This window comes from Tauraco erythrolophus, chromosome 15 (genome assembly GCF_009769465.1).
Source record: "Tauraco erythrolophus isolate bTauEry1 chromosome 15, bTauEry1.pri, whole genome shotgun sequence".
In the NCBI taxonomy this organism is placed as follows: domain Eukaryota; kingdom Metazoa; phylum Chordata; class Aves; order Musophagiformes; family Musophagidae; genus Tauraco; species Tauraco erythrolophus.
Window position 1 is genome coordinate 3,951,441 of NC_141479.1, and position 23,184 is coordinate 3,974,624.

Here is a 23,184-nt window from a genome sequence, read left to right on the forward strand (position 1 = left end):
CCATACTAAGAAGCTTTTGAGCCATGCCAAGGCAGTGACTGAAGCAGCTGTATTTTTGAAAAGCAAGCTTTATAACAATGAAAAGATTCTCATGTAGTTTAGCAAACAATAAAAATGGAATTAACTATGAAGTTGGGATGGCTTTTTTGAAACCCTCAACATATTTTCACTGTTTGGCTTCTTGTGTAATTACAGAACTAGAACCGCAACATCTGAAATTCCTTTATTGTTGGAATAGATTTAATAACAGGGTTTAAACAGCTATTGGCCATCAGCTGGGCCAGAAAATATGACTTCCTTTATAATCAGAATAAAGTAGCCTTTAGGTTTAAAACCCTGTTTATATAAACTACTGTTTGTCACAGAGACTCTTTAAGGAAAGGACAATACTTGGTATGTTCCAAAGTATTGATTATATTGGAGGAAAAGGATAAATAAGGAGAGAAATTTCCCTTCCATAATTCTGAATAGAAATCAGTGTTAAATGGGACTTTTACATTGGCCTATTTTAAAAAAGGAAGAAGAAACCTTCAACAAAAATGATATTATAAATAAAAAAGCCTCATCCTTTTAAATGGTTGTTTTAAAAAGAGGAAGCATGACATATATTTAAAAGACAAGCTGAACTGAATGTATAAAGGCAAAAAAAAAAATCAGAGGTAAGGTCCAGAGATCTCTGGGCTGGATTCAGCAGAGAAGCTACTGCCTCTGAAAATTACTACAGATCTAGTGATAAATAAGTACAAGAAATAATTCAAAACTACCAAATCCAGTGATCACTAGGAAGATATTATAGCGATAAGTGATCACAGAATAAGAACAGCACCCAAATGCAGAGTTTGTTCTGTATCCTCTACCTTGCATAATGCTACCAGAGATGAGCTGAAATAGTCTTGAAGAGCTGAGTACACCTAAAATATCCTTCTAAATTATTCAGCACAATCTTACTATGGTTTGGTAGGTAAATCCAGGTTAGATTATAATAATAATAGCTTGTTCACATCAGAACAAAGCCAAAGTTTAGTATTTTGGTGCCTCTGGGTAGATTATGTAATTCTAAAAATCATTCTCTCTTCCTATGTATTTTACATTCTTTATTTGGAACAAAATATTACAAAAAGATTAAAGTCTACTTGCACGTAACTTTCATACTTAGTTGAAAAAGTCTGTGGAGTGTGGATCATATGATAAAGCCATTTTAATTGTTGATAGAAGGGAATGTATTTTTCATTAAATACAGCGTGGTGTTAAACTGTATTCTGCGCTCAGCTATAACAGGAATTCTGTTCCTGCTGCTCTTCAGCTTGTATAATTAAACTGGACAGAAAATGGCATGGACATATACAGACAGCAAAGACAACCTTCTTCACCAAGAGAAGAAACTAATAACAAACCACTGAAAATGAAGCACTGAGTCTTCACTTCAGAAGGATGCAAACTCATATCCCAAAGGATAGTATGGCAAGAAAGCTAATGACATTAGTACATAGTTAAAGTTGCTCTTTCCTCATAATTGAGATGTACTCTTTCCTTAGATCTAAGAACGTTCAGGTGTTGTTGATTTAAAATAAGTTGTCATGAATATCTGAAGTAATTATTACTGTCAGAAAAGTTTAATTCACTTCTTTGCGATAAAAGAGCATTTAACTTATGTTGATTGCTTTTTTTCTCTGCTCCTCCCTCCTCCACTTCTGCCAATAGCAAAACTCACAAGTTTTGGTCATGTAGGGATCTCATGGCACCAAAGGATATAAGAAAAATTAAATGGAGTCTTTAAAGATCATTTGAAGCCAAGTAATAGAAGGGAGGCATTGAGAACAGAGAGCAGATGTCTTCTCTCAAAGAGTCAGTAGATAAGCTCTGAGCCAGCCTGGTCCAAGCATAATCGAAGGAGCTTTGAACTTGACTTTTCTGTATTCCCAGTTTGGCTTAACATATGGGCTTTTTCCTCAACCTGGTGGTTGTCATATTGTTAGCCAGTGTTGAAGCTGTAAGGGAACAGAGTACTTATTTAATAACATTATTGATTCAAGTGATGATGGTGAGAGATGTTTTAAACACATTAGCTGACAAACCTAGAGTTACAAAGAGCTTTCAAAGTGACAGATAACTCAATTTCTGTGGATTTCAGTTTGCAGTGAGAAATGTGCTGACTATAAAGGCTATTTAGTCATCTCTCAGCTCAGTTTTAAAAGTGGGAACTGCCAAACATATATGAGAAGAACATTTTTGCACTTAATTAGTTATGGTAGTCAGTGTTTTGTGTACAAAGTTAAACATCATGAACAAATCGCTAACTACGCTTTAGCGATAGCAAAGCTATTCCTAGCTGTTCATTAAAGACAGCAACAAATGAACATGCCCTAGTGTTTGACATGGTTTGAGGTATTGTTAGTAATTTACTTTGGAGTACAATCTCTTCTAAAATTCATTTGCTTCCTTTTTGCCGTTATAGATTTGGGTTCAGAAGACTGGTGCTGTGTAGGAATGGCTGGTTATGGCCCATTCACACAGAAACATCTGCCTCTGGAAAAAAATCAAGTTATTACTTACAGCTGGAACAGTAAATCTTTAGACAACTGAGGGCAGGAATAGAGGGAAAAAGAAGGCAGGAAGAGGTGCTGTGCTGCTACATATTCTTGGCCACATCAAATAAACTGTGGTCATGAAACAGGATGTGCTTTCTTCCTGCTTCCATTCTGCATCCCATAAATCTACACTTGGATTATTTCCTTTAAAATTCAAAATTATACTTCAAACAGTTATTTTTCAGAGTAAGCAAAAGGCAAATTTCTTTTTTTAATACCAACGTACAAAAAACTGCCACTATAAAATCTGGGTCATGTTTTGAGGTGATGTGCATAATTCTAGTTGCTTTCAACTTTGAAGACAGAAAGTGGTCCAGCATGAATGCTGATAAGTGTAACAAGCTTCATATTTGCATCCTTTTTATCTTTTACAAAAAGGACTTTATTCCAATAAGCTCATTTTATTTGCTAAAAGGAAAGCAGTGTTTGGAATCCTATCGCGTATTTTTCATGGCTGCTTAAGAAGTCTCCAGCAGTGTTTTCAATCAACTGTAGGCCTGTGGAGAAAGCCTATTCCACATAACCTGGTACATTATTTCAAAATGGCCATTGTGTTGAAGCTCTGACACTGGATATTTGTTTTGCTGTTTACCATGTGTTGTGGTATGTAATTGGAGTTTAGGAAAAGTGACTTCGGATTGCTGTGCAATCACTGAGGGAGAGGCTATGACCTGTTCAAATGCACGTGATAGTTTGGAAATACCTTAGTCTTTTGGTAAGATCTTCCTATATTCAAATACAACCTAAAATACTGGATTCAAGTGATCTGTAAAATTGTGAGTTCTGCTTAGTTGAGTAAGGAAGGTGCTAAAAGCCTTCCACTGGAGTTGATGTATATGGTACTGAGCCTCCTGCATCTTGTCACACTGGCAGAAAAAAAGAACCACAGACTTGCAAAGGTTTCCACTATGAGGAGATTGGTGGAAATCTGTAGTTGTTGCTAAAGGCAGGAAAGGGTTGGTATCAGGAGAGGAGGTATGGTGAGAAGAGTACAAACCTTAAACTGCCTGACATTTCCTTGGGCCACGAGTTGGTGCTCATTTTCAGGTGTGATGCAGTAAGCTAGTCTCTAAACCAGATGGGAAGAAGAGGAAAAAGTCAGCCATATGAAGTGGGATTATGTCTGTAATCCCCAATCTATAATGGGGAAGAAGCATGAACTTTATTTAAAACGATAACTTAAATTTTTAATATCACTGCGTCATGTGACTTTAACTTAGTCACTGAGAGTACAAGCTTCTTATAAGCCCCTTGGTATTAGCCTTTAATATAAGAAGCAACAGTAGAAAGTTTATGCAAATACTAAGTCCACATATTTAGCAAGTGCCTATGGAAAAGAATAGCAGGAACAAGTTGGTATCGCAGGCCTTACCTCCCTTAAATTCACCCTTTTCTGTTAGCGCCGTAATGAGGCTGACTAGTTCCAGTGGGAGACGAAGGAGGGTACTGACTATTTCCCAGCTCACCTCCCTTGTCTACCCTCTGCTGTGCCATTTGGGATCACATGTAGATTTTGGTTTATCATGAGCTTTCAGACAATTCAAGGAAGTTCCCATTAGTCTAAATGCACACCTTTCCTCATGCTTTTAAGAGTCGCAATTTAGGGCATCGCATCTTACGATAGTTCGATGTGATAAATTAGCCTTTTGCTATATTTCTTACAGGGAGGCTGAGAAGTTGCTGTCCTACAGGAGCTATAAAAGACAAACCAGAACTTGCTAACACTACAAAATCAAAGAGCAAATGTGTTTTTGGCCAAAGGCTTCTGCATCCCAATATCAGTATACTTGTGCAAGCTGGCAAAAGCCTGTGGGGCCAGTACAAATTATTCTTCGACACTTAGGTGCTACTAGAAAATGGGTTTGTAAAGCCCCAGGAATGGAACAAAACAAAGGGCTTACAAAATTGTTGGAAATGGGTGCTAGACATTGTGCACAACACTGAGATGTTGGGGCTGATGAAAAGGCAGGTGAAGAGTTCCCACTTTGAGGTGCCTTTCTGAGGTGAACATTCAGTGAGGTGACTATAATGTTCCAGAAACAAGGCATTTGTCCCTCTGGACCTGCCAGGTTGATGTGAAGGGGATGTGCCCTATCTAGGTAAATGGTGAGATCCTATTTTCTGCTTAATTCTCTGGGTGGTGATTCAGAGATTTGCCTAAGAGCATCAATATCTTCCTACACCGTTGGGTAACTCCAGCTGTAGGAAGGGAGAGCAATAGAACTAGGATAAGTCAGAGAGTCTAGATTAGGGTATAAAATGATGACATATGATGTGACAAAAATTGATACTGTATATAGGGGTGGGGAGTCTTGCTTCTGAGCACCATTAGAGGTTTTAAGACTATAGATAATTTACTATGACAGTGATGGTAAAATTAATATCATCAGTGAACCTTAATCCTGTGCCATTTTGAAGTCATAAATAAAGAAAAGTACAGAGGGTTGAACTGTAAGGAAATAAGGATGTGTTTTTTTCTCATAGAAGCGGGCTCTTTTAGATAGAATTAATATATTAATATTACACATGAACATATAAATGAAGTTAAAAGAACGTTATTAAGGTTGCAATGTTAAACTTCTTGCTGTTGGGCAAATCATCAGACTAAGATGGTCACAAATTGTTTTCTCCCTCAGTTTCCGCTTTATTCAGTGCACAAACCAGACATATTATGCATGAAGTGGGTTTATGTAGTGCAAGATGCTGCTGTCCAGTACCCTGGTTGTTTTACTGAAGTAGTTAAAAAGCAGCAGCCTAGATGAGACTGTAAGCGGTGTCTATATCAGAATTTTTTTTATTTCCAGATCTATTTCAGCACTTTGGTCTATCTTGAATGTTAAGTTTCTTCAAGCATTTTGATATTAGTGATGAACACAATAGAGAAATCTGCATTAATTCTAGCCTTGACAAAATGCTGAAATAATTCTAGTAAATAGAGGATGCAGATAAATATTTGTCAGAAAATCAAATGTGAATTGGCTACTGTTAAAGACAGAACACTGGGCTAAGTGGATCTATTGCTGTGACCCAGTAAAGCATTTCTTCTTTCCTTGCTGGATGCTCATTAAGTGAACAAAGGCCATCTTGAACACAGGGCTACTTTGGAGGCACATCCACCCTCCCAGCATGTTGATATGTGTTTAGAGACTCTTATAATGCTAAGATAGGAAAGATCTGAATTAACTTTTTATATATAATAGTTTGCAACACTCCAGTACAGAGGGAATAAGGCATACCTTGGACTGAACTCTGTTTAGGTAGAACTATGTGAAGACCATACCTCAGAACTGAATGTGAAGATACTGTAATTTGTGTTTTTTTTCGTTAATAAGGAAAAAATAATCTCATCAATTGGATTAATTACCTACATCAAAAATAATTTTTTCAGGATTACTATGGTGCTTTCTGAAAAGCTCATGTCTATCTCGAAACTTAAAACAGCATGCAGTAATCCCACCTCAAAACTCCAATCCATCTGACAGTTGGATCCAAAAGGTCACTCGTAAGTAATAAGTTTCAGGAGTAAGAGAAACTAACTGCCATCTTAGATCCAACCATTTCATTTCATAGCAACATTTCATGACGATTTATTAGTGTTCCACTTACTTCTTTAAAGGTCCCACGCACATTCATAAATTTATAGATAATATAGGCAGGCACAAGTATCATCGAAGATAATGCTATTCCCCAGCCAATGCGATTTGCCCAGAGAGGGAAGGTGTAGTCATCGTAGGTCAAAGGTTTGAAATTTATTATGCTGACTATCACGACAAACTAGGGAAGAAAGAATAAAATGAGCCACAGTTTTGAGATGAAGAAGCTTAGTAGAAAGCTGATTTCATGTGTTTTTTCAGCCACCCTAAGATATATTTCAACCCAGCTTTACCATTTACCTTCACCTATTGACTTTGTACCTCTTACTGCTTAAACTGTTGAAGTTCTTGATGCACTTCCTGGTATTAATAGTTCATTTCAGCTAATCTGGACACAGATTATTTGATATTTTGGTGGGAGGATCAGGTGGTTGTCTGCTACTCGTTTAAATGAGTGTCACAGATACAAGAAAGGGATTCTGTAGTCAAGAAAAACCTCTGCAGCATCTTTCCCCTTTGTTTCCCAGAGACACTAGACTTCATTTAGAAATATCGTACCCATTTTTCAGTGAGAGGCATGATGCAAACGTCAGCATGATGCATTTACTGAGGAAAGGTCAGGCAGCCTTAAGGCCTGGAAAACAAAGTTGTTGTTTATTTCCTGCTGGTGTTACCCTGTCCAGTATTAGATTCAAGAAGGAAAGAGTGGAGTACCACCCTATTTCCCTGCTGTTAAAATTATAGGGGTTGTGTAATATGCAGAGTTCCTCGATTTGGTTCTGTGGGGCTATACATTGTGCTCAATATAGCAATTTCAAGTAGAGTATTTTTGAGCCTAGGCTTTCAAAGGCTGCAGGAGGAGACTAGTGGTGTGGGCTAACAGACGCTGATAGTGTGAAATCCAGTTAGAATTATCCTAAGCTATATATAGCAAAGAAACTATATCTGTGGGGTTTTTTTTAATTTGTATTTACTTATGTCTTTGTATTTATTTATGTCTCAGTGTCTTCTGATGAGGCAGTTTGTGTGCTTCCTACAGGTGGTATAAAAAAGCTGTTTCTTGGATCAAGTAACTGAATTTCTAGCATTTTAAATTATGTAGGCTAATAGTGGACTACATGCTACTGACCATCTTTATAGTTTTCACTTATGATTTACTAAGTTAAACCATTTTGGTCAATAATTTGCTTTATTTTCTTAATGTATTGAGTAATGAACCCAAAAGATAGGCTGTAAGAAGGTAAACTACTTACTTTTTCCCTATAAATCGATTATAATGTCTGTGTTGCCTTTTAGAAAATTAAGAAAATGTATGGCTATAACAAAATTGCCTAATGTTCCCTACCCAGTGTGACATCATTCCTATGGATTTTAAAATATATTGGTACCAGCAGTTAAGTTGATATGTTCCAAGCTGACGCTTCCAGCTGGAAAAGATATTGTGTTATTTTGATGGCTGAAAGATACCTACAGGTTTGTTCTGACCCTTATGATTTTAGGCTTCAGTAGGAAGGTACCGAAGACATTTCACCAAGAAATCTTAAGCTGCCTGAAGGTTACACTGATAATGACTTCAGCTTTCTCTAGCTAGCTTGCTAGAACTCTGCTCCTTGTAAAATTTAAATTTTCAACAGTCTCATAGCATGTAGCATGTAAGGATGCTTGGTGCAGCATTCTTCCGTTCTACTTGAGTCAGCCCATTTGAAGTGCTGCAGGATATAGTTCCATACAAGTTTCTCTATAGAACAGTGTTTAAAAGGATAATTAATACATGCTTGGTAGGTGCTTAGTGGTGAATTGTGGTCAGAAGCTTTTATATAAAAGAAAAAAAGTGGACCTGAAGGCTGTCATAAAAGCCTACCCAGTGTATCTTTAGAATACCAGTACTGCTTTAAGAATGCACAGCTTTAATGCAATTAATAGTCTCCTAAAATCATAGTGAGGTCAAATGTCCATATTATTCATCCTGACCTTTTGATTTACAAATATGCATAGGAGAAGATTCCAGTATAAGACTATAGTTTAGTTCTGAACCTAACCTTTACACAAAGCAAGCAAATTCACGCTCCAGGATTTTTTTTTCCCCACATGTAATGAAGCAGTTGTTTTTCACATCGAGCAGCTTACAAGCTATATTTAATAATACATCTCTTCAGTGTTTCACATAGCTAATTACTGGGTATAGTTGCGTATTGGTTATTCTAAGGTGTCATTCCACAATTTAGGTATCTTTATATCCTCCAATGAAAACCAAATTCTTGCTGATGCATTTTCTCATCCCTGGTTAGTTTATTTTCCCAACAGAATGATGTATGTTTAATATGCGTTGATGCTGGAGGGACAGGGAGAATGCTGCCTAGGTGTTCAGTTCCCTAAGAAAAGCTGCTTTCTTTCAATCCCGCTAAAGTGAAGGAACAGAAGATGACCACAGCCACAATTAGCTTCTCTTTCACAACTGAAGTGTTTTATACAAAAATATAAGCAGTGCCATTGAGGAGAAAAAAAGAATTAAATTGGAGCGGCTTCTAGTCGACCTGATGACGTCAGGCATAGCAATGAGTATCTTGCTCTTGGTACCTATTGTATATTCCGGGAAGCAACATACTGTCATTCTTTCCATGATGAAATAATTATAAACACTTACCAATAAAAAAGCAGGGCTAACAAATTTCCAGCACAGTCTCCAGTAGAGGCCTGGCTTGAAGCCCATCATTTGTTGGATATCTTCACTGAATCTGTCCACACCTAGAAGGGATGCAAACATCAGACTGGCATAACTCTACACTGAAGAGATGCTGGTATACCCAAAAACATCTGCTTTTTCAGAAAGTAGACAATAATGACTTCCAAATTACAAGACATAAAAACATTGATGTGCTTTCAATGACTAGATGTGTCTTTGACATCATTGTATCCAAGGTTTAAATGCCTGTGAGCACTTAAGGTCTGTTACAAATAGCATTACCACTGAAAAGTGGCATTTCACAAATATCTAGAATTGAAGTTGTGAATGGGACACTTTCTTTTTCTAATAATTGTAGACTATCATAACCTAATCACTCAATACTATTATGAATACACTGAGGAGAACCCAGACCCTTACTCACACAAACTGCTTGCTGAAAATGAGTTAGATTCCCACAATTCTTCATTTATCAAAGGAGGCTGATTTTTTCCACTGAATGGCATACTTCACTTATCTTTGTGTTTCACTAAATACCACAGATGTTCATTATGTGTCATTTCACCTTTTATCACCTTTCCAAGGAACTGGGTAGATGCTTCTACTATTTAGTGTAAGTATGTGCAAAACTACATTAACTAGACACAAGTATCCTGTGTGTTTTTGAAAATCATAATACCTACTAGAATTTTCAAATTGTTGCCTCTGTATGCATGTAAATATCTAGTAATGTCGCTGCTGTAGATACCTTAGAAGATACATGATCTGTTTGTATCAGTAAAAACCAAGAGTAGTCAGAAATTTTACCTGCTACGGTAATTAAGACAGCAGAGAGATGTGAAAATCATTATATGAAGACATAAGTCCTCCTAATTGTACCAGGAATATTGAATATGGATTTAGAAACATGGAAGGCTTGATAATTATCAAATCCTTGATGGTAACATCCAGTATTTCAGTATTAAACTTTGTATACTAGCATGCAAGAAGTAATGTGCAAGACTTCTATTGTCAGGAAAACTACGTAAACAGCAGAAATGCAGCTTTTTGCCATGAATATCTGTTCATTAGAGAGGATGTGTAGTTTACCATAATAATTATTTCTCTTCATGTGGCTCGGTTCAGTAGGATTTATTTAATGTAAATAAGTAACACAGCTTGAGTTAGTCCTTTACACGCAGCCAGGATGTAACACATTTACAAGGTCTGGACATTTGAGTGAAAACTTTTTGACTTCTACCCCCACTTATATTATGCACAGGTGAAGCAAAGTATCCAAAAGGATCTGCAAATGCTCTTTAAATTTAATCTAATTCTGTTTGCAGTGCCTTCTGTGAACTTTAAAGGGACTGAATTTCAACTACTATGAATACTGAGTGAAATTTATCATTGTGCAGAAGGTCAAAGACAAGGACTAGATATCTCCAAAAATTTTATTCACAGGTTTCCAGACAGATCTACCCAGAGCTCAAATAGTGCTTTGCGTTCAAATTCTACTGAAAATGGGGGATAAGTAGGTCATGCTTTCAGACTGCTTTTCAACAGCATGCTTTTTCAATATTATGTCTTCAAATAACCATTTTAAGAATCAACCTGTAAAGTAGAACATAGCTATAACTACAGATGATGGTACCTGAAGGGCTTGTTTTTTTCCAGTTCTTGAAAGCGTTTACTCAGTTTTTTTGTGATTCTGTAGGATAAACCAAAACTGTGGGTGACCTGTTTAGTTACAGGAAGGAACTGGTGTACTTTAAACAAAACTCCACATTACTTGCTGGAGACCTGGTTTTGAATATGGAAATAATCTCTTTGCTTTTCCAGTGAAAAACAAGTAAGAGATGCTTACAATTTATGATCAAGTCCTGATTAAATATACTGAATCCAAGGAGAATTTCAGTGTAATTTCTGAACTAATAAACACTGCAGCTGCCTGGGAATATCTCCACTGTAATGATCTGTTAAATGTCACAGAAAATTTGGCCCTTGTGTTGTCAAGGGAATTAATATGCAAAAAAGAACAGATTAGGAAGTGAAAAGTAGATTTGACTATAAATGCACGTTACTCTCCTCACATTGGGCCAACCGTCTTTCATCTCGGTGATGCAGAGATCAGAGTTCAGACAGAATGGAAGTCTACACATTATCAGTGCCTCCTGCACCCGCTGCCTGCCAGACCTTCATAGGTCATTTTGCTGTATAGGCTCAGCCAACGGCTTCAGAACCTCCCACTTGCACAAAAGCCCTTGAGCAGGTCCTGGCCCTGAGGTGAAACTGCTCAGTGACGGTAGCTAAAATAATTTGTGGGCATGTTTCCAAAAAGTAGTGTCATATCTCCAATGATCGTTTGGATCTCTACGGGCAATCTTTCCCCTCCTGTCTTGTTTAACTATGTGATGCACATTATTCTTTTATATGCTTTTATTTATTTTTTTTAATTTGGAAAGTAAAAATGATAATAATGCCTTTAATGTCATACATATGATTTTTAATTGAATCGGAGAAATCAAGTTAACTACACTGTAATAATATAGTAGTAAGAAAAAAAGGTATATTGAATCCATCTTGAAGTTATTTTGCACTTAATTCCCTTTCCCTGTCAAGTGAATGTTACTTCGCTGTTTTTTCTCTCATACGCTGTTTTTTCGCTCATTTACTTCTGTGGACATGCATAACAGTGTATGAGCTCACACTGTATGCAAATGAAGAGTTCTAGGGAAACTTTCATTGATCCGTCCTATATTTTGGCCCTCGGGAATTACAGCAAATCAGAGAACCATCAAATTATTCCTGTTGGAGGGGTTCTTAGGAGGCCTCTAGTTCAGCCTCATGCTCAAATCAAGGTCAGCACAATTCACAATAGCTTTCTCATGGCTTTGTCCAGTTGGGTCTTGAAGATCTCCAAGAACAGAGTCAGCAAGCACTCTATGGGCAAATTGTTTCAATTTGTAATTACATTTATATAGAAAAATTATTTTCCTCCTTTCAATTTGATGATGGTCTTCTAGTCTCCCATTCTGCACTTCAGTGAAACACCTGATTCTCTTTCTTGATAACTTCTTTATAAGTATTGAAAGGCAGCTATCAGGTCTTCCCTAAGCCTCCTCCAGGGTAAATAAGCTCAATTTTGTCGGACTTTCTTCACAGGGCATGTGCTCCACTCCTGAACATCTTGGTGGCCAACCACTGGGCTCTCACCAGTTAAACACCACCTTCTTCTAATGAGAGTTGAGAACAGGACACAGTATTCCAGGTGCAGTCCAACAAGTGCCATGTAGAAGAGAGTCATCACTTCCCTTAATCTTCTGGTTATGCTTCTGTTACAGTTCAGTATGGTGTTGGCCTTCATATGCTGGCAGGTCACTCTTCTGACTCATTTAGCCCGCTGCCCACATCCCTGAGCAGCTCATCTTTGAGTGCAAGTAGCAGATCCAGAAGAGTGTCACTTCTGGTTTGCCCATCCAGCATCTATGCTGAGAAGTTACTCCCGATACCTTCATCTGTAAGAAACAGGGTCTGATCTGGGCACTTCTTTAAGTTGCCTAAACAAGGCTTCTTCCGCTTCCTGACCCTGATCAGGTGCTCTGTAACAATATTCCCCATATTGTCACCCTTGCTGGCCTCTGCCCTGGCCCACAAGCACTCAGTAATCTTGTCATCCATTCACAAATTTCAGTTGCTCTTCTGTATATAAACATGACACCTGCCCCTTGCTGCTGTCCTAAGGAGCACGTATCTATCAAACACAAACAGTCATGCAAGCTCTTGTCCAGGAGAAGATGAGGAAGGACATGTTTTTTTCATGCAGTTCAGTGATCCCTGGTGTTGGGAACGTGAGAAAGAAGGGATAAAAAGGATATGAAAGCCATGGTATGGTGTTCATTTGCAAGTCCTACGGAGCACAGAACAAGGTATCTGTTGGTTAGCCATGTAGTGAAGTAACAACAAGCATCCCTTTTTGTTCCTGAGTCTCCTTTCTGACTCTGGAGCAGCATTGTTATTCGTTGGTGCCGACCCTCACCTGGTAGCAGTAAGGGAATAAGCCATACCAGTACCCTTGCCAAAGGAGGGCAGCTGTGCTAGTATAAAAGCAAACAGAACAGTAGGAAACATTTCCCCACCATGGGAGTGCAGTAAGCTCTCCAAGCTGGTTTGCTCCATTTGTGTTTCCATTCTAGGGAAACGTGTGCATTCGTATTTTCTCTCTCATGCCTGGCACACATCCATACAAAAGCGTCTGTGAGCAAAGATGAGTACCGGCAGTCAGTACTTGGTTAATTTCTTCCCCTTTTGCAAAATCAAACAGTTGACCTTTAGATTTTTTTTCAAATAAATGCACTTTTTTGTCCTGAAATTTCAGTCTAAGGGACCTTTTTTGGAAATTATTTAAGTAAATGAAAGCAATGAGATTACAGGTGAGGATGAAGACCATTGCTAGCTCGTACTGAGCTTATTCCAGTCATTTAGGGAGATATTCACATTAAAGTCTGACTAAGTAGAGATTTTCCTGCAAGTGAAACTGAAGAGCAGTTTTGTGTCAGTGAGAGACGTGTCTGGCTTTTCTTAGGATATTCATCAGAGGGATCGTATCAGGGTTGCACAAGAGGAAAAATGGTAACAAGCTAGCAGTCGTAACTAAAAATACATCTGTACAGTAAACCAAAGTAGCTCTCCCTTCTCTTACACATACAGGTGGCCTTTGTGAAAAGAAACTTCACAGTAAGTGGTCAGAGGTATAATTTGAGCTAAATTTCCACCTTTTTGGTCTGTGCCAAAATGTCAGTGCTTGCCTTCAGGCTGGCTTAATATTCGGCTGGGTCGTTAAGGCAACTGGGGTCTATCAGAAAAAAGAGGTAGACAAGACCATGCCAGATTTAATCAGTTTAAATAGCACCCGGGGCTGTAATAAGTTCTTTATAAAGCAACGGGTCATGTTGTGTCAGTGAAAACATATGTCAGCTGCTTAAGACAAATGAGTACATGTTTTCCTGGTTATAGGAGGGAGAAAAAGGATGATGAAGGACAGAAGGTGCAACAAATAAGCAAGATTTTAGTAACCCTGGCTTAATCTGTGAACCACACACAAAGCCTAGCTAGTGTAAAGCGTAGTAAATCCTATTTTAATAGCAGCAGATAATGACTTGCCCTTACTAACTTTATTTTTCTGCCTCTGCTTCCAAGCTAAGCTATGATCGCTCTTCTGCGTTCAGCTCTTTTACAGTGATTAAAGACAGTTGTCTGTGAAATCTAGTGCCTCCACCATTTTGAGAGATTCCCTCGCATATCTCATATGCTGATGTTGGGTGACAGAGTTAGTACATTAAAGCTGAAAACGATTTCTGTGGTAGATTGAACAGCTTTATGCAGGAATGCTGTTCTTTCGCCTCATTCGCTCATCAACAGTTTTTAACTGCAAGAAAGAGTGAGTTTGACTATAAGAATATGGTGGCACAGCATGGATGGATAGATAAGCGACTGAAGGAGGTACATGGCTGTAAGAATGGTAATGTCTAAGAAGGTTTTGAATCATACATTAACAATAAACACTACCTCTGAACAGAAATTAAGATGATTTTCAGGGAAATCAGGGCAATTAGTTCAATACAGACTTTGATGGGAAGATGATTTGCAGGCTGCTATGATACTGAAACCTGGTAATACGGAAAGAGTTGTGAGCAACCAGAAAGTATGACATGAGAATTAAGAGGAGATCAGGAAGAAAAACAAGACTTCAAGAAACTTGATTAATCTAGCAGCAAGTAATGTCAGATAGAACTGATAGTTTGGACTGTTGCAGTGAGATGACATATAAGACCTAAGATGCAGAATCCTATTGCTTTATTTGGAGAAAACAAGATACTCTTTTTTGGGTCCTTATAATTTTACTAATCTTGTCTCTGTCAAGATAAAGTATTGATAGCATTCTCGCCAAAAGAAAGGAAAAATAACTTTCACTTTTTCTTTAGCAAGATACGCGTAATTCAGATTAAATTCACTTTTTTTTTCTACTTGATTTGGTGACTTAATAGCACTTCGAAATTTCTGCTTTTCCAGAGGCGGCATCTTTTCCAGTGAATAAGCTTGAGGCTATGGATTGCCCAGCCTTCCTATATCGTAGTGGAAATTTTGAAGTCTCGGTCAGTGCTAGAACATAAAAAGAGCTCTGGGTTGGGGGCGTAGAGGAAAAGGGAAGTGTTTGAAACAGTGACATCATGTTTAAAAACACCTTTTCTATTAAATGCTGAATTAGGGATGAGGAGAATACTCGCAGGCCAGGTACTTGCTCATAACTTTATAATCAGAGGTTTAGCAGCTATATTTATAATCAAATATTCAAATGTTGCTATGCAATATTCCGTTTAACCTTTTTGTTTCATTTCTTTGAGAGTAGCAGTAGTAGTTGACTTTGTCACTTATAGCAGAGGATTGGTGAAATTAGCCAACACAGGACACTTAACACTGTGAAGTTCCTGTAGGCTGAGGATTGCGCTCAGGCAGACTCAGTGTCCTGCTATGTTGCCGAAGTTGGTGTTGGGGTACAACTTCAATTTGATGTTTTTTTTCCCAGTTAGGGTTATCCAAGTGCATTCATATGGATTCAGAGCAGTGAATGTGGCTGTTTGCCATCGTTGTGGTTATTTACACAGTGGGAAAGAAAAAAAATGGTGTGTGGTTTTTTTTTATGAAACTTGTGTATCAGAGCGTTGCTTTATATTTATGTTACTTTAGGGAGGAGAAAAATGTTAAAGACAAAGTAAGGCCAGGGAAGTTATTTAACAAGCTGGGTGCATCTTCTAAGACTTGACTTAAATTGTGAGCCATATTTTTTGGGAGGGTACTGTAGCACATCACTGTGCTCTGGTTGGCACACAGTGATCCCAGCCTAGTGCCAGAAATCAAGTGAATAATTCTAAAGCCTGCCGTATTGAGGGTAGAGCAAATCACTGGACCCTTTTTGTGGCATAAATTATTATGAAATACTAGAAATAATACTATTTCTGGTATCTAGGATGTTGGGTATTCCATATCATGGTACGAAATAAGATAAATTTTAAACCACTTGTGGTTTACAATTAAGTAGAATATTGTCTCAAACAAAAGGGACTAATGTAGGAATTATTATCACTCTCTAAAGACAAACTGCCTTTATTTGTACCACTTGGGGGGATCTTGAGATTGGCACTGGGGAAATTATGGAAAGGAGGAACAGATGAGTCTGAATTTAGGCTAATGTACTTGCTGTGAAACTACCAGGTCTAAACCTGCTACTGCAAGTCATCAGGTGTGTTAACAGCTGCAAAATATTGGCAAAAATGGGAACATTTCCATCCCACTGCAGTCTCCTTCACAAGACAGTTTTCTCTGGCTTTGTGCAGGGTTTCAAATTTGGCCCACTGAACATCTGTATTCTTGCCACTATTCATAAATCAGAAGAAAATCACTGTCTGAAACCTGGCTTGTCATGGTTTCGTGTATAGAAAGCTATGCTGTTTTCCCTTAAAACAATCTGTAAGCTTGTCATGAGCACTTGGAATTTTAGAAAACATTTTACAGGTGCAAAGTGAAGTGCTTACCATAAAACCAGGAAACTCCAATTGCCTCCATTAGAACAGCAAACAGTATTGAAGTCCCAGCGGCAAACGTGTCCAGAAGTGTGAGCACATAGATTCCACCCTGGCATTGGGGAGTCAAAAGATGCAACACCACGAGGTTACAAATGGAATGCATCTCAGTGGTTGAGTATCTAGCTAACAGAAATCTGCTTTACTTGAAATGTTTCTTAACCCAAGTGTTTAATATGGAGCTGATGCTGCAGATGCGGGTTCATATTGCGTACAAAATAGTCTGATCAGACTTGGAACTCGTTTAAAGAGGCTTCCTTCCACCAGTGTCCTCACTGAACTGGGAGGCAGAAGCCTCAGCTTAGCATGATTAATGAGTACTTGTGGGACTCGGTGTTTGCGTGAAAGTTGAAGGCACTGGCTGGTGGAGGGAATGCTCAGCAGCTTGTAGGACAGGGCCTGTCTACAGTGCTTAATGTTTTCCCAAATTATTGACAGGAATGGAGCGCTACAAGAGTTGCTACTAGCCATTATCACTCCTAAGGCAAATTATTCTGTAGTCCAGTGAATCTGCAGTCTTAAACTGGTGTCTCCTTTTCCCGGAGTGCCTGCATCTCTTTTCCAATGTTCCTGCAAAGGGAGTAGTTGCATGTTAAGCCTGTTGCCAGCCCAGCGTGGCAGCAGCTTTGCCCTGTAGTTTCTGTGCCGTGGTATTAGCAAACCTTTGCTCAGTGGAGTGAGCAAACCACATCGTCTGCCCTTCACAACAGCTTGCTAATGTTCTTTAATACTTCATGACTGAGAACTGCAAATCCATTTACTAAAGTCTTGTTTCACTGATTTTTTTTTTTTCTGGCTGCAATTTGACTACTTTTTGCCTCGTTTTACAATGTGGTACGAATTTGTTGAAATGACTGCTTGTTTTATTATTTCGGGCTAACAAGGAATGGAGGACCGTGGTATGTTTACTTGTTTCAAAATGAACCTGAATAAAGTGTCTCAGGACATTCTTTGTCACATTTAAACAACCAAAATCTTTGCGGTTGTAGTAGATTTTCATTTAAAATCTTTTTTTAAAACCAAAGAATTATTTTCTGTGTTTTTACCAATGGTATAAGTAGCAATTTTACTGTTTAGATCTCCAGGTGATTTTTATCTCTGCAATCCATCAGTTTTCATTTTTCTTATAAAAAGATGGTTTTCTGAAACAGCTGTGCATATTTACGAAAATAGAGAACAGTACTTAGGCCTTGTCTCGGTTTTTAATTCTGTGGGGACATGTCTGGAAACTGAGTGAACTTTGGTTGTTACGTTAGAAAGAAAACATTGCTTGCTGAATGACATTTCAGTTTGACCTCTTGTTTTTGCTCTACACCTGCTCTAAATGAATGCCTTTGCTATCAAACTTCATAAAGTGAATGACAAATACGGTTTTGTAAGAAACATGTTTTGAAAACACAGCCTTAACGTTTCAGAGCACAAAGTAAAACAGATTAATTTAATGTGATGGTATCACAAAGGGTTTTCTTTGTGTTTCGTACACATTAGAAATGTTCTTCAGTTACGTGAACCAATACATTTGGACAAGTCTGGGCAGTTTTGTGCATTCCAGCTGCTGGGGTGAACTTATATCTGAACAGGTGCCTTTATGTCAAAGCTAGAGCTAGGTCGTTATCTCGAACTGCTTTAGCTCAGTTTGAGGCGATGGGATTGCATCCGATGGCACCTGTTCAGGTTCTTAACCACTGAGTTTCTTCTGATCTTGTACTTTAGAAGTTGAAACTTTGAATAAGGAAGAAACATGTTCAATTCTTTAGGTAACAATGGAGGTAGCATAGGATTAAAAGGATAGATATTTTACATGATGTATCTATTTTTAGTGTCTCAAACATTTTCCAGTTTGAGGAAACTAGAGTCAAAATATAGGGGTGTTCTTTTAGTGTAAAAAGAGCTCTGTTGTTTCTAAACTTAGGCCATTTCAGTAATCCCAATAATAGATCTGGAAACCATTTCTAGGGAAGGAGAGAGGTTCAGCACCTCTACTTTTATGGTGGCTACCTCAAGTTTCAGTTGTTTTCTGACTTTTTTGACATCTCTGCTTTTTGCTTTTTTGTCAAAAAAAAAAAGAAAGTTCTCTCCAGCCTAGAACACTGTGATCCCCATCCTTTAATTAGTTGTCAAAAGTCTGGTGAGGATGATGGTAGTGATAAATACAGGTTACTAGATGTTCAGGATAAGTTATCTGCGTGCTTTTTATGGTGTTAAGAATAAGAGATAAGATCTAGGTACATGAAAGAACATTAAAAAACTCATGGGGGAGAGGAGATTGTTATTCTAAACTTCTTTCACAAGAAGTGAATACTGCTTATTTGCCCCAGGAAGAGAATAGCCAGATGACGAAGGGTCTGGTCACTTGAAATTCTTAGTTCCTCACACAGGAATAAGCACTCAACACAGTTCCATTTAAAATGATGAAAAAAACCCACAACACAAACAACTGCACAAAACCAAACAAAAACAACAGTAGCACAAACAGTTTTTTGGAACAAAGACTTGTAGGTTCAGTTGATGGCTAATGATCTTGTGCAAAAAAAGCAGAGAAGCTTTATATAGATAAGACTAAAAGTAACGTTATGATCATTAAGTTGTTTAAGAAATAAAATTTATAACAAAAATAGTCACCTGAGCCTATTCGTATTTCTAGCTGATGAGGTTAACTGCATTTTTAAGGTAGCTTGTTGATGGAAACTTTTTTTGTACTTACGTTGGTGATGCAAAAAAGGGCAAGTAGGAAAGTGCCAAAAGAAACACCAAAGGTGAAGAGCTTTCTATGCTGCTTCAGAATTTGGAAGTCATCTGCCAAGCCGGTGATGACAGCCTCCATTCCACCCATCTGAAGAAGAGAAGGCAAGGGCTCTGGTTGAACGCTACTGACGGTTGTAAACACAGATTGAAGAATTTAAAGCAGCTTGAATAATTAATTCCCAACCACTGTATGATTTCTGAGGTTTCAGTTGTAAATCACTGGCGTTCTGAGGTATAACTTATTTTCTCATGGTAGAGAACTGAGTCAGGGAACTGGACATCAAGTGCCATGGTGGTTGGCTTGATAGCCATATCCTCTGTGGACCCTTTACTGACTCACCAGGATAGTAAGTAGACAGCGCTTTGGGGAAAATAATATACGTTTTGATATACTTTGGGGAAAAAGCCTGTAGCTTAAGTAATCAAACTCCTTAAGAGCTTTCTAATATAAAGAGAGACACAACAAGCACCCAGGGGAAATGTACTCAACAAAGATTCAGTTTAGCTATTGATTAACCAAATACAGTTTAACAAAAATCTTTATAGACCTGGACGAATCACTACGTAGAAAACGATGTCATTTTTTTTATTGACAACATGAAAGAATTTTACTTTGTTTTCCAGAAATTAATGCTGAATATGAGCCATTGTTTTGCAATATAGAAAAAATACTTTCCTAGTTTTCATTGAAATTACTGGGTTATGTAGGTGACTATGAATTTCGGCTTCTTTCCACCAACAAAAGCATTCTGCCCTGCCTCCACCAAGAAGTTGTGGAAATGAATTCCAGGTCTCGTGTCATAATAAATAAATTTATTTAATATTTTGGGGAGACTGGATTCCATGCTTTTTCTGATGCTGAAAGGTCATGGCAAGACCTGGAGTGCTTGGTGCGATACAATAGTTGGCTAGCAGGTCCTGGCATAGCCTGTCCCTTTCCTATACGAATTTGATTAAACCACAATCTTTTTTTTTGAAATCAGTAGCAGAGAATTAGTTCTCTAGGGTTTGAATGATTCATATCTAGAACCAAATTGCTGGGGGCAGTGAACCTATTTTTTTTTTTTAAGGAAACTCATGTTCATAAGTAAAATGTCCCAAACCATTGTAGTGTAGGCTTGTATTTCCTATGTCTGGGGGGGCATCAGTGAGTGCCCTGTAGTTAAGATGAGTGAATATTTGACGTTCTTTGAAGTTGTTACCATGTTGGCACTTAAATGATCTTGGAGAAGTAGAAAATGGAAAGAGACAGCTTGGACTATTTTGGTTAAGGACTGCTTCTTAATGTATCATGACTTATTCTCCTTGTTAATTCCCTATGCCAAGCCAGATACCTACTCCAAAAAACGTTTGCAATCGTATGTTCCATTTTCTGTCCTTTCTATTGTTACTTGCTTAAACTTGCATGATCAGATTTCTCTTTTCCATTTTTGTACAGATGTCTGTATTGCTGTTCCAGTGCAGGCTATATGCATGAATAAAAGTATTCATATATAATTCTTCTTCTTTAGCTTTAGGGTTATTTGATTTTTAGCTTTAAAAATTTTAATTTTCCCTTCAGTGACTTGATCAGTCAATTGTGGGGGGAGCATTGAGGAGACTGCCAGAAAAAAAATACTGCATGAGCTGAATTTTCTTAGGTAAATGATGAAAAATCTTGAACAAAACATGAACAAGCAAATCACTCCCCTTTTAAAGAGCCAGCTAAACTTGGCCACAGTTTATCAGTTCATAGTATTTTAATTAGCTCCACAAGAAAGAGATTTCTCCACTTGTAGGAAAAGTGCGTTCGGCAATCTAAAGCCCTGTGTCTTTGTCACTGAAGTGTTTCTTTACATTGCCTTAAATTTACTACTGTGTTGCAAAGTTAACTGTTTTGGATCTAAACACTTCTGAACATGTATTTTCTTCTTAATCCTGCCCTGTTCTTACTGGTCATTCATGCTCTTTCCCAGTGCTAAACCCTTCCTTTCCATCCTTCCTGTTTGCTTACAATTGAAAATGGCCAAGCTACAAACTCAGATATGATACTGCCTCAAATTTTTGAAGAAGGATCCAAATCTTAGTGTATAATGACAAATATTATTGAACCTGAGCTGAAATCCAAAAATACAAACCCTTTAGAAACATTTAGATCTGAATCTGACCTTTACAGCCCACACCTTACTTCACAAGATCTCATTTAGCTATTTGCCAATGATTATCAAAGCTTCCTGCTGCAACCTCATTTTTTTTTTAGTTCATTCTTTCCCTTTCTTGTCCTTGAAAACGAATGAAGTTTTCTGAATTTGTAAGCAATGGAAACAGGTTTTTTTGCCATTTCCAGTAAGAAATTCCTAGATCAACTCTGTACATTCAGAACTACAAAAGAGACTTTTACGCTTTAGAGTAGTAAGAAAATCCCTACCCTACTGAAAAAGATGAATGCATGTTCATGGTTCAGTATTCCTTGAAGACCCTATTTGTTTTTTTCCAGAAATTAATCAACATTTAAGTTAAATATAACAAGATATCTTGATGCCTCTTTGGCCAGAACAAAGCAGTACAAATGTTGTTAGGGTACTTGGGATGTTTTCTGGGCTGAAGTTTCTGTGATCCTGAATATCATGGTTCAGTAAAAGTCATCGTGTTATGGAAAGAGCAAATATACTTGTTAGAACAGACATTTTACATTAATTTAGTAGTAAAAGGAAACCTCTATGGGAATATTCTCATGTGGTTTTTAAATTGTGACAAAATTTACAGGAAATTCTGTATCATTGCTTGTAGAAAAAAGAGACTACCTTCAGACATCGTCTGTCTTGAGCAGATCCATGAATTTCAGCACATGTAAAAATCTCTTCTAGAAACCACTCTACTCAATGTCTTACTGTGACTTGTGTTTTACAAGTAGGGTTTCAAAACATTATTGCAGGTTCATAGTAGTAATAGTTCATAGCAGTGATGTTGGGTAACATAAATTAAATAAATTAAAATAAAAATAAATTAAATAGTAATAATTGTTGATGAACAGCCCCTCTGGAAGTTCATAGCAAACCAGCATTAACTATTTGCTGGCTTGTAAAAGATTTGATCTTTTCCTAAACCTCTTAAATATTGTGAGTCTTTAAACATGCTGCCAGGTGTAACACTATTGATATGTTCGCTGTGATTGTGGAAACAGCTTCAAGGAATGTGCAGAATGTTTATTTGAAGTGTAATGAAGCCCCTGTTTAAGGTTGATACCTCTCCAGTTACAGAATGTCAAAAGCTAGAAGGAAAAAAATACTCACGGAACTGTCAATGCCAAGAGTAAGGAGCATGATGAAGAATACCACAGCCCAAAATGTAGATCCTGAAAGAGTTGAAATTGCCTCTGGATACAGGATGAAAACTAAACCAGCTCCTGAAATAGGGGGGCAGGTGGGACAGACATGGAAGAAAAAAGAAAAGTATTACTAAATGATACTACTTAGCTTCACAAAAGTGTTAATTTTAATAAGATAAATTATGACTAAGTTGACTTTTACATCAGTCCACATCCCACTTTGAGTAGCTGTTAAAACAAAATTTTCATTATACTAAAAATATATCCAAAATACTTAGTGTACTCATGACAATTCTGTATTAAATTTTAAAAAATCTATCCCATTCTTTTCCAGTTCTAATAATCTTTTATGGGATTCACAACCTTACTAGCTATTTTTCAGCTGGGTAGTAGGGAAGAAACCCTGTGGGTGTGGACTCCACTCTTTGGCAGGAGAATTCTGATGGGATGAGAGATACAGGAACTGAAATCATGGGTGACCCTTACCAGTGGAAGGACTCTACAGCTAAGTTTACCCGAGCCATCCAAACCAGTAACCTGTGGCTCTGAACAGCGATACTGCCTCAAGATACTGTGCCGCGGTAAAGCCTGTTTGTTGCGCAGGCTGAACTTGTGGGGCAGGACGCTGGGGGACCTCAATGCAGTGGAG

At 37.8% G+C, this 23,184-nt stretch overlaps 1 protein-coding gene across 2 annotated transcripts in view; it reads right to left on the reverse strand.

Moving 5' to 3' along the window:
• Window positions 1-1,964: 1,964 nt before the first annotated feature.
• The window catches only part of SLC6A2 (solute carrier family 6 member 2), a 71,756-nt gene continuing 50,536 nt past the window's right edge, over window positions 1,965-23,184 (reverse strand). For both annotated transcript variants that reach the window (XM_086620682.1, XM_086620681.1), the window contains 7 exons: window positions 22,501-22,613; window positions 19,188-19,316; window positions 16,436-16,535; window positions 8,826-8,926; window positions 6,195-6,362; window positions 3,586-3,657; window positions 1,965-1,988 (listed from right to left, as the gene is read on the reverse strand). In XM_086620682.1, the coding sequence (XP_086476808.1) occupies window positions 1,965-1,988; window positions 3,586-3,657; window positions 6,195-6,362; window positions 8,826-8,926; window positions 16,436-16,535; window positions 19,188-19,316; window positions 22,501-22,613 (707 nt within the window). The remainder of the gene's footprint in view (window positions 1,989-3,585; window positions 3,658-6,194; window positions 6,363-8,825; window positions 8,927-16,435; window positions 16,536-19,187; window positions 19,317-22,500; window positions 22,614-23,184) is intronic.